Source organism: Salvia splendens, chromosome 14, assembly GCF_004379255.2.
Source record: "Salvia splendens isolate huo1 chromosome 14, SspV2, whole genome shotgun sequence".
Classification (NCBI taxonomy): domain Eukaryota; kingdom Viridiplantae; phylum Streptophyta; class Magnoliopsida; order Lamiales; family Lamiaceae; genus Salvia; species Salvia splendens.
In genome coordinates, this window is record NC_056045.1 from 29,210,523 (window position 1) to 29,225,229 (window position 14,707).

Genomic DNA, 14,707 nt, shown 5'->3' on the forward strand with positions numbered 1-14,707 from the left:
TGGCCTTACTGCTACTAAATCTATGTGGTTTTCCATATGGCTTTTTAATATTTTTTTCTATTTGTCATGAACTTAAAAACTATTATGAATATTTATAATTTATCCATGTGGAGTAATTTTTAGACTAGTTTTAAAATTCATAGAAAATAATAAAATTTAGAAAAATTTAATGGTTTTATCCCTTCTATTTTGTATTCATTTCTTAATAAAATTTGTGTTTATATTCATCATTAAAAGAGTATTGATATTAATTGTTGAAGGTAGGAAGATTATTGATAAAAATGAAAATACTACAGTTATTTACCCAAACAACTCCTCCACTTTGAAAAATCTAAACCCAACCAAAGCAATGTCCACCACCGCAGAATCACCGCCTCCTCAGCCGCCGCCGCTACTAACTCACACAGAGCTAATCTCCACGATCAGCACCTTCCTCAAAACCGTCAACCCCGCCACATCCACCCTCAACGTCGCCCTATCCCCCTACCTCCCCCACCTAACCCCCGACATCTTCCACTCCATCCTCTCCTCCTCCGCCCTCCACCGCCACCCCTCCGCCCTCCTCTCCTTCTTCAATTGGGCCCAATCCGCCGTCCCCCTCACCCCCCTCCCCCTCCCCCCTCTCCTCTCCCTCCTCTCCTCCCTCATTTCCCACCACAAATTCGCCGACGCCAAAACCCTCCTCCAATCCCAAATTCTCTCCGAGCACCCCCTCCACCCCCTCCACCGCCACCTCCTCCACCCCTCCCGCCCCCTCCGCCCGCCCTCCGCTACCCTCCTCAACACCTGCATCTTCGCCTACTGCCGCTCCGGCTGGCCCCACCTCGCCGCGCAGCTCTTCAAAAAGATGAAGCGCCTCAAGCTCCGCCCTAATTTGCACACGCTCAACACATTGCTCGATTCGCTGGTAAAGAAGGATCTCTCCTCTCGCTCTACCCATTTCTGTAAAGAGATTTTTGATGATGCCGTGAAATTGGGGGTTTTACCTAGTGTTGTTACTTTCAACATTTTGATCAATGGATACTGTTCCGAGTATAAATTTAACGATGCAATTCAATTGTTGAAGAAAATGGAGCCTGATTTTAGGGTTAAGCCAGATAATGCTAGCTATAACACTGTTTTAGATGCATTATCTAAGAAGGGGAGACTACACGATATGCGCGATTTGTTGTTGGAAATGAAGGGCAACGGGCTTTTTCCGAATAGGAGAACGTATAACATCTTGGTGTATGGTTACTGCAAGATGGGGTGGTTGAAGGATGCAACCCAAATCGTTGAATTGATGTCTCGGGATAATCTTCTCCCCGATGTTTGGACGTACAACACTCTGATCAACGGGCTGTGCAGCTCTAAGAAGATAGACGAGGCGTTTAGGCTCAGGGGCGAGATGGAAGGGTTGAAACTTATGCCCGATGTGATCACTCACAACACGCTGATTAATGTGTGTTTTGAAGAAAAGAACAGTCCGATGGCGTTGAAACTGCTGGATGAAATGAAGGAGAAGGGAGTGCAGCCGAATGAGGTGACGCATAACATCATGATCAAGTGGTATTGTAAGGAAGGTCGGATGAAGGAGGCTAGTGAGATGGTTGATCAGATGGAAGAGGCTGGATTTTCACCAGATTGTGTCACGTACAATACTTTGATCAGCGGATTTTGCAAGTCCGGGGATCTGGCAGAGGCTTTTAAGATGATGAGTAGGATGAGTGGGAAAGGTTTGAAGATGGACACGGTGACCCTTAACACAGCTTTACACAATTTATGCCGGGAGAGGAAGCTTCAAGATGCTTATGAGTTGCTGAGTGCTGCAAACAAGAGAGGCTATATCGTGGATGAAGTGAGCTATGGCACTCTTATAGTCGGATACTTTAAGGAAGAAAATGCAGAGAGAGCTATGCAGGTCTGGGATGAAATGAAGGATAAGGGTATACTTCCTAGCACCATCACTTATAACTCGGTGATTGGGGGGCTTTGCAAGGTGGGAAAGACGAAACTCGCAATAGAGAAACTCAACGAACTATTGGAGAACGGACTTGTCCCTGATGAGACGACGTACAATACCATCATACATGGCTACTGTTGGGAGGGAAATGTGGAGCAAGCGTTTCAATTTCACAATAACATGGTTGAAAACAAATCATTTAAACCCGATATGTACACTTGCAACATTCTTCTTCGAGGGCTATGCAAGGAAGGGATGCTTGAGAAAGCTGTCAAGCTCTTCAATACATGGATTGAGAAAGGGAAAAGCCTTGATTGTGTTACCTACAATACATTAATTGCAGCCTTATGCAAGGAAGGGAGACTCGATGAAGCTCTGGATCTTGTTCCGCAAATGGAGGAAAAGAAACTGGGACCGGATAGTTATACTCTCAACACCATTGTTGGTGCTCTTAACGATGCTGGAAAGATCGAAGAAGCTCAAGAACTGTTGAGAGAAATGTCAGAGAGATATAAAGTCGTGGCTTTTCCAAAGCAGGGCGATGGCGAACAAAAGGTGGTGGTACGTGGACAACCTTCAGGTGAAGCAGATTCGATCTCCATAGCTTATTCAGAACAGATTGACGAGCTATGCACTGAAGGAAGATACAAAGATGCGATGACTATATTTTTAGAACAGAATGAGAAGGGTGTCACTCTGAATAAATTCTCGTATATTTCTTTGATGAATGGACTCATCAAGAGGAGAAAGAGGATCTTGAAGCCAGATTCGTAATAATTTACCTCACCTCTCACATATCGTGCCGAGCAATCAATGCCTTATCAGGTGCTGCATATAGCTCTCTTCTCATTGCTCATAATGTGATGAATTTGAATCATTTATGTATAGTAGATAAACTCTATCATTATTTTGAAGAGCTTTAGATATTGCCAACTGTCTGTAGCTTTATATGGGACAAAACCTTATGCAGAGTGCTTAGGTAATGTGAGAAAACTTAATACGCTACTTAGAAATTAGGATTTTATAGGAGTACTATGTAGTCCACCCAATTGACACATGAGCTACTCAATCTGATTTTTTCTGGCACTGGAAAATTCCAATAGGCAAATTGAAGCTTGTGTTGATGAGTTGGCTGATGGGGCGGAATCCAGCAGCACGCGATGAATAGAGCAGCGATGCCCATCAGAATCCGATCAATGCCTTCCCACCTTCCTCCAGGGTTATGGGAAACTCTGGTCCTCTCCGGGAAAAGAAGAGGGTTTAGCTCGCCGGATATTTTTGGCTCGGTTGCCTGACCGTCACCGGGAAAAAATGGAACTGTGATGCTGCTACAGGAAGTATAAGACATGAAAGGGGGAGAAAGAATTTAAAATGTAGAAAAAGGTTTTCCCAATTATATTTTCCTTCAACAGTAATCATTCTTTAAGATGTTGTAACATACTCCCTAACATGTATTTTTCCAAAAATATGTGTGAGAATTCTTTTTTCTTTATCTTGTTTTTTGTTGGGCTTTATTTCATCTGTCCCAAAATCCAATTTTTTTGAATGTTTGTTGGCTATTCAATGCATATTTGAGATCAGAATAAAGTTTGTTATATGTATGTTTATATTTGTAGATTATTTAATCAATAGTAACAATTTCTTTGAGTCAGAGATCGCTTATATCTAAATAGTACTAGCAACCATTCAACCAACGACTTTGATTGTTTATATAACCTCACATTATAATTATTCAAAATTAAATCATATTGTATTTATATACTAGTCCAAGTTATAATACGGAATAAAATTAATAAAAAAGCTGGATGCAGCTGATTGTGTTTTAATGAAAAATTAGATTATATTCATATATTCAATTTTAGTTAGGAGGCACAAACAAATAGCTTAGGTGTATAAAAGAAACAAAAATACCAAATATGATCTCAATATCGTAATACATTTTCGAAACAATAGGTAATATAGACTAAACGTGAATTTCAGTTCGGGCCTATGCGGACCTTGACTCTATATCGGGCTTTTTAAATAATTAATCTACTATACTCAGAGAGAAGTAAATGCAGATAAAACACCTATCTGGTTTGCCAAACATGCTCTTACTATATAGTAAAATTTAATGTTACAATATTTGTCTCATTAAACAGAAATATAATGGTGCCCCACCTTTAATTATCACAATTCGGGCTTTAATGAAACCCGGGCCCATCAATATATCCTAAAATAAAACTATATAATAGTATTAACAATGCACAAGACCACTTCTCCTTCCTCAAAATAATTGCAAAAAGAGACTAAATAATTATTGCAACAATTCATTTCCAATAAGCAATCCTTAAAAAATGATTCCTAAGTCAAAACAATTGAATATAATTAGTTTCAAGCGTGGGTTGTATATAAGAAAGCGACATTTCGTCTGATTAGGTGAATTCAAGCGAGGGCCCGTTAGCATGTGAAAACGGGCCCATATGTTGCAGGCCCGTTTGGTTTTACCTTATCCCATGACTGAATGTGATGGGTTATCATCATGTTTCTTACACGCTTGACCTTCCGATGTGACCGTTGACCAAACGCCGACGTCGCGGCGGTGTTTGATTCAATGGATTTGTTCACATTAAGTCTTATGCATTTTGTTTGATTGAGTCTTATGAATTTTGTTTGATTGGGTAGATACGATAACTGTATTTAATATGAGTTTCAGACAATGTCACGTATAATTAGTTTTGATTTTTTTTTTTTTTACAAAAACTCTATAATGGTTCTCTATCACCTTTTCATGGTGACTAGAACCCGACCTAGTGAATGGAGTAGAAGCGTTTAACCAAGTGTAGATGCACTCTATCGTTTAGAATAATCTTGAATTATAACTATGAATGGAAAGTGATTAATTTATGTAGGATTATCAAAATTATAATAAGAAAAAAAAAATTTGGTGGAGGAAGGGAATATTTTGAGAAATAAGAAAAGTGTGGGATTGTATACCTACCTTATCCAAGGAGTTTAGTACTTACTTTAATGAAACTTTATAGTACTATATTGTAATTAATTTGATTCGCCTAACCATCATGTCATCAATTAATTTTCCAAATAGAGGATGCATACCAAGTATTGAGATTTAAATATGATATTTTAATTATTTGTAGCTACCTTTTGTATGTCAAACTTTTGTTTTTCTAAAATGTGAATATTCAATTGGTTAGACCAACCTTTCTAGTAACATAATATTGCTAAATAGAAATTAATAACATAAAACTTTTATTTGAGTTGGTAGGTCCAACTTACAAAATGAGTGTAGTTCTGAAAACATGATAAATCTTATCTTTGTTCTTGATATGGATTTCAAACTTTAATTTAAATCAATCAAATTTTGGACATGTGCTATAATTTTAGGCCCCCCGGTGTGAATTGATAAGAGTTGATATGATTGACATCATCACCTCCTCTATCATAACCTTAATAATTTGTCAGCAAAAAATTCATGCCTTGTAAATTATAACTCCTATTTATGTACTATGTGTAACTTGTAAGAACTTTGATTGGAGATAATCTCCAATTGAAATGTGAGAAAGAGAACAACTATTTTGGGGAAGTTCAAGTAAAAACATAATGTCATTCTATGGCTATAGCCATAATGTGGCTGCATAGCTTTACCCAAAAACATATGCTAATGTACAATGGCGGATCCAGAACCCTGACCATATGCCATCGATCGATCCACGAGGGTCAAAAAACTCTATGCATATAACTTATGCAATTAAGAGCAATGTTCATTGTATTTGGCATAGGTTTTGCAAGTAAAAAATTGTACTTTTGTGCTTGTACAAGTTGCTGTGCATGAACAAGGCATCTATCATATATGTATGTAATTAGTTTGTGTTTGATTGTTTTGTAGTAAATAATTGTTAATTTTCATTTCATTTCTTGATCTTGGCAATTACTTAGAGAAAAAAAAAACTATACCCATTGTATGTTTGTGTGAAACGATATGAGATCTAATTTGTAATACTCCTCTAATGTGCTATTTATTTATTTTCAATTTAAAAAGAATAATTTCTACCATATAAAATTTAATTGGAGAAGTCTCTTATAATTAATGCTCAACTTGGGCAAATATGTGGTTGGTCATGTGTGAACGCCACCTTGCATGTTACACATGCAGAATTGATTTTTCTTACACCACTTGTGTTTATAAAATAAGTATATCCTCAATCATTATTCACTACAGTATATCTAGAATTTTAATTGGGGTACGATATATAATTAGGATAGAAGAGGTCGAGGGTGTCTGCGTCGTGATTCTGGTTGCCGGATTCTTGGATCCTAGAACTTAGAACCAGCGCCAGCACAAAAGAGGCAGCGACTAAAATTCGTCTATTTTTGTTTTCTTTCGCTTCTTTTCACTATGTTTTGTACTCACAATAATCACATCCTTATCAAGTTTTCTCGAAAATTTTTTAATAAATAACGAGTATTCTCTTATTTAAATCATCACATGTCTCTATTTTTTTTTAATTTTATACAAATAATGGGCTATCCAACTAAACTTAAAAATCATAAATTACTTACTTTACTCACTCCACATATCATTAAAAGAGTGTTGTTCACTCTGAGAGCATCCGCAGCGGCGGACGTCGGACCGGCGTGCCGGACATCCGCGCGGGACGTCCGCCATTAGGCGTAAACCCGGCGGACGCGGACATCGCTTGCGGACACCAGAGTTCCGCAGCTTTCCGACGACGTCCGTCGTGACGTCCGCCATTGCGGTGCCACGACGGACGTCCCAGCGGACGTCCCGATTTTTATTTAAAAAAACTCTATATATACGCTCGTTGAACTTCATTTCATTCGCACCACTTGTTTTAATGAGTTTCTCTCTCTACTTTCATTTCTTTTGAAGATAAATGGAGCACCACGATAGTGATTCCTCCGCCACGAGCGAGTCACAAATGCCGACTTTTCCCATTAGAATTAGGGGAAATGCCGACGGAAGGGCACCGATGTCCGGGATGATGCCCGGAATGGCGCCGATGATGCCCCAACTCCAAATGGCTTGGATGATGCCCCAAATGCCCGAGATGAGTGCCGCGATAACGGGGATGATGATGCACGGGATGATGCAGGGCATGCCTGCCGCTGCAGAGGGGAGCAGGCAGGGGGTCCCCCAATCACCTGGGACAATGTCTATCGCCCTCTATGGATTTATTGTCTAGTGATTCCCCCCAGAGTACTCCTTTGGAGACTCAGTTCACCGGCATTGAGATTCTCTCTTTTGAGGAGTTGGGGCTATCTTCAGTCAGGGAGTCTCCCACTGAGATGCCACCGGCAGCAAGGAGAACGCGGAAGCAAGGGAGAGGGAAGGGGAAGGGCAAGGGCAATACCTCATCCTCACGTGCGGGGAACGAGGATGGAGCGGGGGCCGAGGAGGAAGGAGAGGAAGCCAGCGGGAGAAAGAGGACCATCTGGAGCATAGGGGAGTGCGTTGCGCTGGCGAAGGCCTGGATCAGTGTAGTCGGGGATCCCTACGTCGGGGCTAACCAACATATCGACAGAATGTGGTGCCTCATTAGCCAAAGCTACCTCCAATTCAAACCGCCAGGTGGGAAGCCTCATGATGGAGAGCAATGCCGGAAACAGTGGGAGCTGCTGAGGAGGCAGCTCAGTCGATTTGTCGGCATCTACCAAAACAACATCCGCACGGCAACCAACGGCAGGTCCGCCGATGATGTGAAGCTTCTGTCTTACCAGCAGTTCCCCAACAGTGAATTGGGTTTTGGGGAATTCAAATATTGAGAGGTCTATCTTGTGGTGCAGACTTCCGCCAAGTTTAGTTCGGGTGTTGAAGTTGGTTGGCCGAAGCGGACGAAGATCAACGCCTCCGGGGAGTACAGTAGCAGTGCCGGTTCCCACGAACTCCCTAACGTTGAGGCAGAGTTCCCGACCCCTCAATCGTCTTCCTGCCGCCGTTGCCAGGTTGGGCAAAATACCGCGATGCGGATGGCTAGGGGAAGCGCCAGCGGGTCCCCCGAGGTCCAATCGGTAGCTCCTTCCCAGATCAATCCCGAGCTCCTCTCACTCGCTTCCATACAACAACATGAGACCCTGATACACACCATGGAGAAGTGGTATGCAATGACTGAACCCTTATACAACTTGATTCTGGAGGATGTCATCGACAGTATGCGGCGTGATTTGGGGATGTCATCCCTACCTGTGAGTGACGCCGGGACCGGCCACGGGCACGACGGGACTGGCGGCGGGGACGACGAGGAGTGAGACAAGGGCCACATTTGTCAAAGCTTGAGGTTGTTTTTTTACCTATGTATTTTTTTTAATAATTATATATGTTTTTTGTTTTAAATAAAGTGGTTGCATTTTCTCCGTATTCATGTCGAAATTTTAATTCCCTAAATTGTTCAATTTGGTGAATTCGTGAATTTTTATTATTGTGGATGTCCGTCATTGTGCAGTGGGATGTCTTTATGACGTGGCAGAGTAGTGGGATTTCCTTATGACGTGGCATGAGGTGTTTTTGGAAAGTCCGTCAGAATGTCCGCCGAGACATCCGCCCCACCGTGGATACTCTTAAACAAGTATTTTTTGTTTTCCTCAAATATGGTTCAAACTTGCATTACTATATTGATTTTAATAATATAGATAGAGACCTTATAAGTGGCTAAGTTCATAGTCCTATAACATAAGTTGATCATCACTCCCTCTATAACTAGTGTGTGCTACACTAACAAGTATCTTCTATTTTCATAGTATTATTTTAATTTCTATGTCACCACAAAGTGTACTTTATCAAATAGTTAAGTCATACTTTCATCAATTCTTAAATACTCCATACATTTTCTCACTCACTCTATGTAGATTTTCCCGATATTATAAGTGGAATTGCGTGTTCTAGTAGAAGAGTGTTGTGAAAATTAAATACTCCATACATTTGTATTCTTATTTTATTTATAATGTTTTAAAACTCTAAGTCAAAATTTCATATATATTGAATTTTAATTTTGTGATTTAAATTACAATAACCTCATAAAAGAATAAAAGATCATAATTCTTTTATCTAAGTTATAATCAAGCCTTCAAATTCTATTGGCTTTAAGCATTTTTTGTACAAATAAACGTCGATATTTGATCCAATATATGCACAAACAAACTTTGTGATATATATATATATATATATATATATATATATATATATATATATATATATATATATGTGTGTCACGATTTATTTACCACTTTGTCAATAAAATAAACCTTCAATGTTGTCACATTCTTCTTCCTTTTTGATGAATCAAAATTTGATAGTACCATCTTATTTACTAGAGCAATTGTTGGGCCCGAGTAATAAATATATTTATAGTTGCTATATAGTTTTTTTTACCGCTCCTAGATCTTAGAGTAAAAAAGGTTAATACTACTACCTCTATTCCACAACAAGTGATCAACTTTTCATTTTAAATTATCTCATCACAAGTGAATTTTTTTTTTAACAAAAAATAAAACTTTAACTTTCTCTTACTTTAATTCTTCTCTTTTACATTATTTTCTCATTCTTACTTTATTTTCTATTTATCTCCTTTACTTTTTCTTCTCTCATACTTTATTCTCTTCACTTTAACTCAATATATCATTTTCTTAATTCTCGTACCCAAAAGAAATCAATCACTTGTGGTGGGATGGAGGGAGTATTATTTATGTCTGTCAGCATATTTCAAACCATTTCCTAACTTTTAGCATATTCCAAAAAATATCTTCGATTTTAACTTATTCCTGAAATTGTTCTCAGCTTTAGAGGAAGAAATAAAAGTTGGATACAAAACATTCCTATTATTTTTTGCTAAACCGACACCAATTCAATATCTGAGGTTAAATTTGTGTATACTGTGAAAGTGTGTCCATGCAAACTACTGGAGCTCGGCTTCTGAGCTCGGAAATGAAGCTCGGCTTTGAGTCCGGTTGTGATCGAGTGGTGGAGCCTCGGCAGCTCCGAGAAGAGATCAAGAAATAAAGCTCGGCTTTGAGCTAGCCGAGAAAGGCAGTTCGGTTGATAACCGAGAAAGGCAGTTCGGTTGATAGCCGAGAAATGCAGTTCGGTTGCTAACCAAGAATGGCAGTTCGGTTGATAGCCGAGAAATGCAGTTCGGTTGCTAACCAAGAATGGCAGTTCGGTTTTAGCCGAGCAGCGGTTATAACTAACTTTGGGAAATAGAGTTAGTTGGATTTTATTTCTTGATTGCATCTTGTATAAATAGCTCGATAGAGCTCAGTAGTGAGAGACGCAGAACACAGATTACACACACAATTAGAAGAGAATTCTTGCACTAGCTAGCGTTTGCTTAGAGTGATAGATTGTGAGTGTGAAGTTCTTGTATTGAGAGTTCCATCAATAAGATTCCGGTCATCTTCTCCGTGGACGTAGGTGGATTATCACCGAACCACGTTATATCGTTTGCGTGCTTTATTTCATCGTTCGTGCGTGTGTGAGATCGGCGGTATCACGACCCAACAAGTGGCGCCGTCTGTGGGAAGACTTCCACGATTTGCCGATTGATTGGTTTCTGGGTGAGTTCGTGTCTAGAGGTTCCGTTGTATAAGCTGATCTTGGCGATTGCCCACCGCTCGTTTTGAGAAATGTCTACAGCCAAGTTCGAGGTGGAAAAGTTCACCGGGAGAAACGATTTTGGGCTGTGGAGGCTGAAGATGAAGGCCATCTTGATGCAGCAAGGCCTATGGGATATCTTGAAGAATGAAGGTGACGCTAAAGAAGGCAAACCTGATGCTGATGAAAAGGAGAAGCAAAGGCTTCAAGATATGCAGTATAAGGCTTATAGCACCCTGATCTTGAACCTCACGGACAGGGTGCTAAGGGAAGTTTCCAAGGAGGAGACGGCTGCAGGAGTATGGGGGAAACTTGAGTCATTGTACATGACCAAGTCTCTGGCGAACCGGTTACATTTGAAGCAAAGGCTTCTTGCTTTCAAGTTTTCAGATGGGAAGAGCATTTCTGAACAGCTCGAGGAGTTTGGGAAATGCATAGATGATCTTGAGAATATCGATGAGGTCATTAAAGATGAGGATAAGGCATTGATGTTGCTCAATTCCCTGCCTAAAAGTTATGAGCACTTCAAGGATGCAGTGCTTCTTGGAAGAGAAACCAAGGTCACCTATGAAGAGATTCATTCTGCATTGAAGATGAAGGAATCGCAGAAGGCTAATAACAAACAAACTGATCCAGTAGCTGAGAGTCTGCATGTGAAAAATAATCAGAATAAAAGGGGTTCCAAGAAGAAGTTCCAGAAGAAGGAAGAAGGTGGAGTATGGAAGGAGAAGAGAAGCTGTCACTACTGTAAGAAACCGGGCCATTTAAAGAAGCATTGTTTTGCTTGGAAGAGGAAACAAGAGCAAGAAAAGGCTGGGAACATAGAGACTGCTGATCTGGCTCAGGATGTTGAAGATAATGAAGCTTTGAATATCCACTCAGGGGCCAAGATTGAAGAATGCTGGATCATGGATTCAGGGTGCTCCTTCCACATTTGCTCACACAAATCTTGGTTCCAAGAATTATCAGCTTGGGAAGGATCAGTGATGCTAGGAAATGATCAAGTGTGCAATGTCAAGGGCATTGGGAACATCAGATTGAGGATGAAGGATGGGAGTATGAAGACTCTCACAGAAGTCAGATTCATTCCTCAAATCAAGAGAAATTTAATATCTCTTGGAATGCTAGAGTCAAAAGGGTGCAGATTCAACTCTGGTGATGGGATCCTCACAGTAACAAAAGGCACCAGAATTGTGATGGAGGCCCAGAGAAAGAACAGCCTATACTATTTGCTGGGTGAAACCGTGGTTGATGCTGTGAATCTTGCCCAGACAGAAGACCTGCATCTATGGCATGCCAGGCTTGGACATGTGGGTGAGAAAGGCATAAGAGAGCTGGCTAAACAAGGAGTGATGAAGTTAAGTGCATCAGACAGCCTAAAGAAATGTGAATCTTGCATTCTAGGAAAGGCAAAGAAGCTGCCATTTTCTGGTGGGAAACACACTTCATCAGCCCCATTTGTGTATGCCCACAGTGACTTGTGGGGGCCATCCCAAACTGAATCCATAGGTGGAGGTAAGTATTTCATCTCCATCATAGATGATTACTCAAGAAAAGTGTGGATTTACATTCTAAGAGAGAAGTCCCAAGCTTTTGAAAAATTTAGAGAATGGCATGCTAGATATGAGAATGAAAAGGGCTCAGTGCTTAAATATCTAAGGACTGATAATGGCATGGAGTTTCTGTCTGCGGAGTTTGATAGTTTCTGTAAGGTGAAAGGGATAAGAAGGCATAGGACCGTGCCAAGAAATCCTCAACAGAACGGGCTGGCAGAAAGAATGAATAGGACATTGCTAGAAAGGGTGAGGTGCATGCTATTCTACTCTGGAATGCCAAAGAGATTCTGGGCAGAGGCTGTCTCTACTGCAGCTAATCTGATCAATAAGTGTCCATCATCTGCTATATCCAATGAGACCCCAGATCAAAGATGGTATGGAAGCCTAGGTGATTACTCAGCCTTGAAGGTGTTTGGGTGTGCTGCTTATGCACACATTAAGCAGAGTAAATTGGAGCCAAGGGCAAAGAAATGTGTGTTGTTGGGATACCAAGATGGGGTAAAAGGATACAGATTGTGGAATTTGGATAGAGAAGGCAGAAATATCATTGTGAGCAGAGATGTGACATTCAATGAAGAGGAGATGCCATTTAAAGATGATGGGAAGCCCTCTGGTGGTGGCAGTAGCTCTGAAATGCAAAACCTTGAGTTTGGTGGAGAATCTGCTGGAACAGACACTGATGAGGATGTTGTGATCACAGGAAATCAAGAAGAAGGTGGAGCAACTAGCTCTCAACATACTCAGAACACAGGTGAGCAGGAGTCACCAGTGCAGCAAGCTGCTGCAGCTCAAGGGGCCAGAAGAAATCCAAGAAGAAATGCAGGCCTACCTAGCAGATTCTCAGATTATGACATGAGCTTCTTTGCTCTATGTGTAGCAGAAGTACTCATGTTTTCAGAACCCTCAACCTATGAAGAAGCCATGAGTTGCAAGGAAAGTCAGAAATGGATCAAGGCCATGGAAGAAGAAATAGAGTCCTTGCTGAAAAATGGGACTTGGATTTTGGTGACTGATCCAGGGACTCAGAAGCTGATCAGTTGCAAATGGCTGTTTAAGAAGAAAGTAGAGGTGGGGGAAGTTGAAAGCATACGGTTTAAGGCAAGGCTGGTTGCTAGAGGATTCACACAAGTAGAGGGTATTGACTACACAGAGGTGTTCTCTCCAGTGGTGAAGCACACTTCCATTCGGATCTTATTGGCCATGACTGCTCATTTCAACTGGGAGCTGCATCAACTTGATGTGAAGACAGCATTTTTGCATGGAGATCTAGAGGAAACGATCTATATGATGCAGCCTAAGGGTTTTGAGAAGCCGGGAGAAGAAAAGAAAGTTTGCTTGTTAAAGAAAAGCCTATATGGGCTCAAGCAAAGCAGCCGGCAGTGGAACAAGAAGTTTCATGAGCAGATGGAATTGATGGCATTTGAGAGATCCAGTTTTGATAGCTGCGTGTATGTCAAGAGAAGTGGAAATCTAATACTGGCCTATCTACTGCTGTATGTGGATGATATTCTGCTGGCAGGATCAAGCAAAAGTGAGCTGCTGTCTGTCAAGGAGGAGTTGAAGCAGAGATTTGATATGAAAGATCTTGGGGAAGCCAAGAGAATCTTGGGTATGGATATTGTCAGGAACAGAAAGAAGAAAGAACTGAAATTGGTTCAGGCTGATTATATCAGAAAGGTGGTAGAAAAATACCAGGTAAGGAGTGAAAAGTCAGTATCCACTCCATTGGCTAGCTGCTTCAAACTCAGTAAAGAACAGATGCCAAAGACAGCTGAAGATAGAGAAGAGATGAGCAGGATACCCTATGCAAATATAGTGGGAAGTGTGATGTACTTGATGATATGTACAAGGCCGGATGTGGCTCATGCCATAAGCGTTGCAAGCAGATATATGGCTGATCCAGGTAGGGATCACTGGGCAGCACTAAAGTGGATTCTGAAATATCTGAAAGGGTCTGTCATGGTTGGCTTGAAGTTTGGTGGTGGAGTTTGGTCTGAGGAGAGGGAAGTCCTAGAAGGATTCTGTGACTCGGATTATGCGGCTAACTTAGACAACAGAAAGTCTCAGAGTGGTTACATCTTCACACTATATGGCACAGCAATCAGCTGGAAATCAAATTTGCAGTCTGTGGTTGCACTGTCCACAACCGAAGCTGAGTATATTTCTCTGACTGAGGCTGCAAAGGAAGGAAAATGGTTGCAAGGAATCTTGGAAGATTTAGGAATTAAGCTGGGAGCAGTGAAGATTAACTGTGACAGCAACTCGGCTATATGTTTAGCAAAACATCAAATGTTCCATGAGAGGTCGAAGCATATAGATGTGAGGAGACACTTCATCAGAGATGAGATTCAAAGTGGAAAGATCAATGTGGTGAAAGTTCCTACCGAAGAAAATGCATCAGACATGTTGACAAAATCTCTGCCAACTTCGAAATTCAAACATTGTTTGAAGTTGGTTGAGATTGTGGAGTGTTGAAGCTTGTAACAAGGATTGAGAAGGGAATCCAGATATTGATGGAGTTTTGCAAGGACAAGGTGGAGATTTGTGAAAGTGTGTCCATGCAAACTACTGGAGCTCGGCTTCTGAGCTCGGAAATGAAGCTCG

The 14,707-nt window shown here is 40.9% G+C and overlaps 1 protein-coding gene across 1 annotated transcript; it reads left to right on the forward strand.

Annotated features, from left to right (window-relative positions):
* The first annotated feature begins 303 nt into the window (after positions 1 to 303).
* LOC121763640 (pentatricopeptide repeat-containing protein At2g16880-like) lies at positions 304 to 3,562 on the forward strand. Its single transcript, XM_042159701.1, has 2 exons — positions 304 to 2,767; positions 3,046 to 3,562. Exon 1 carries the CDS (start codon positions 350 to 352, stop codon positions 2,714 to 2,716), a length of 2,367 nt encoding a protein of 788 aa, XP_042015635.1. The 5' UTR covers positions 304 to 349; the 3' UTR covers positions 2,717 to 2,767; positions 3,046 to 3,562.
* The last annotated feature ends 11,145 nt before the right edge of the window (positions 3,563 to 14,707 follow it).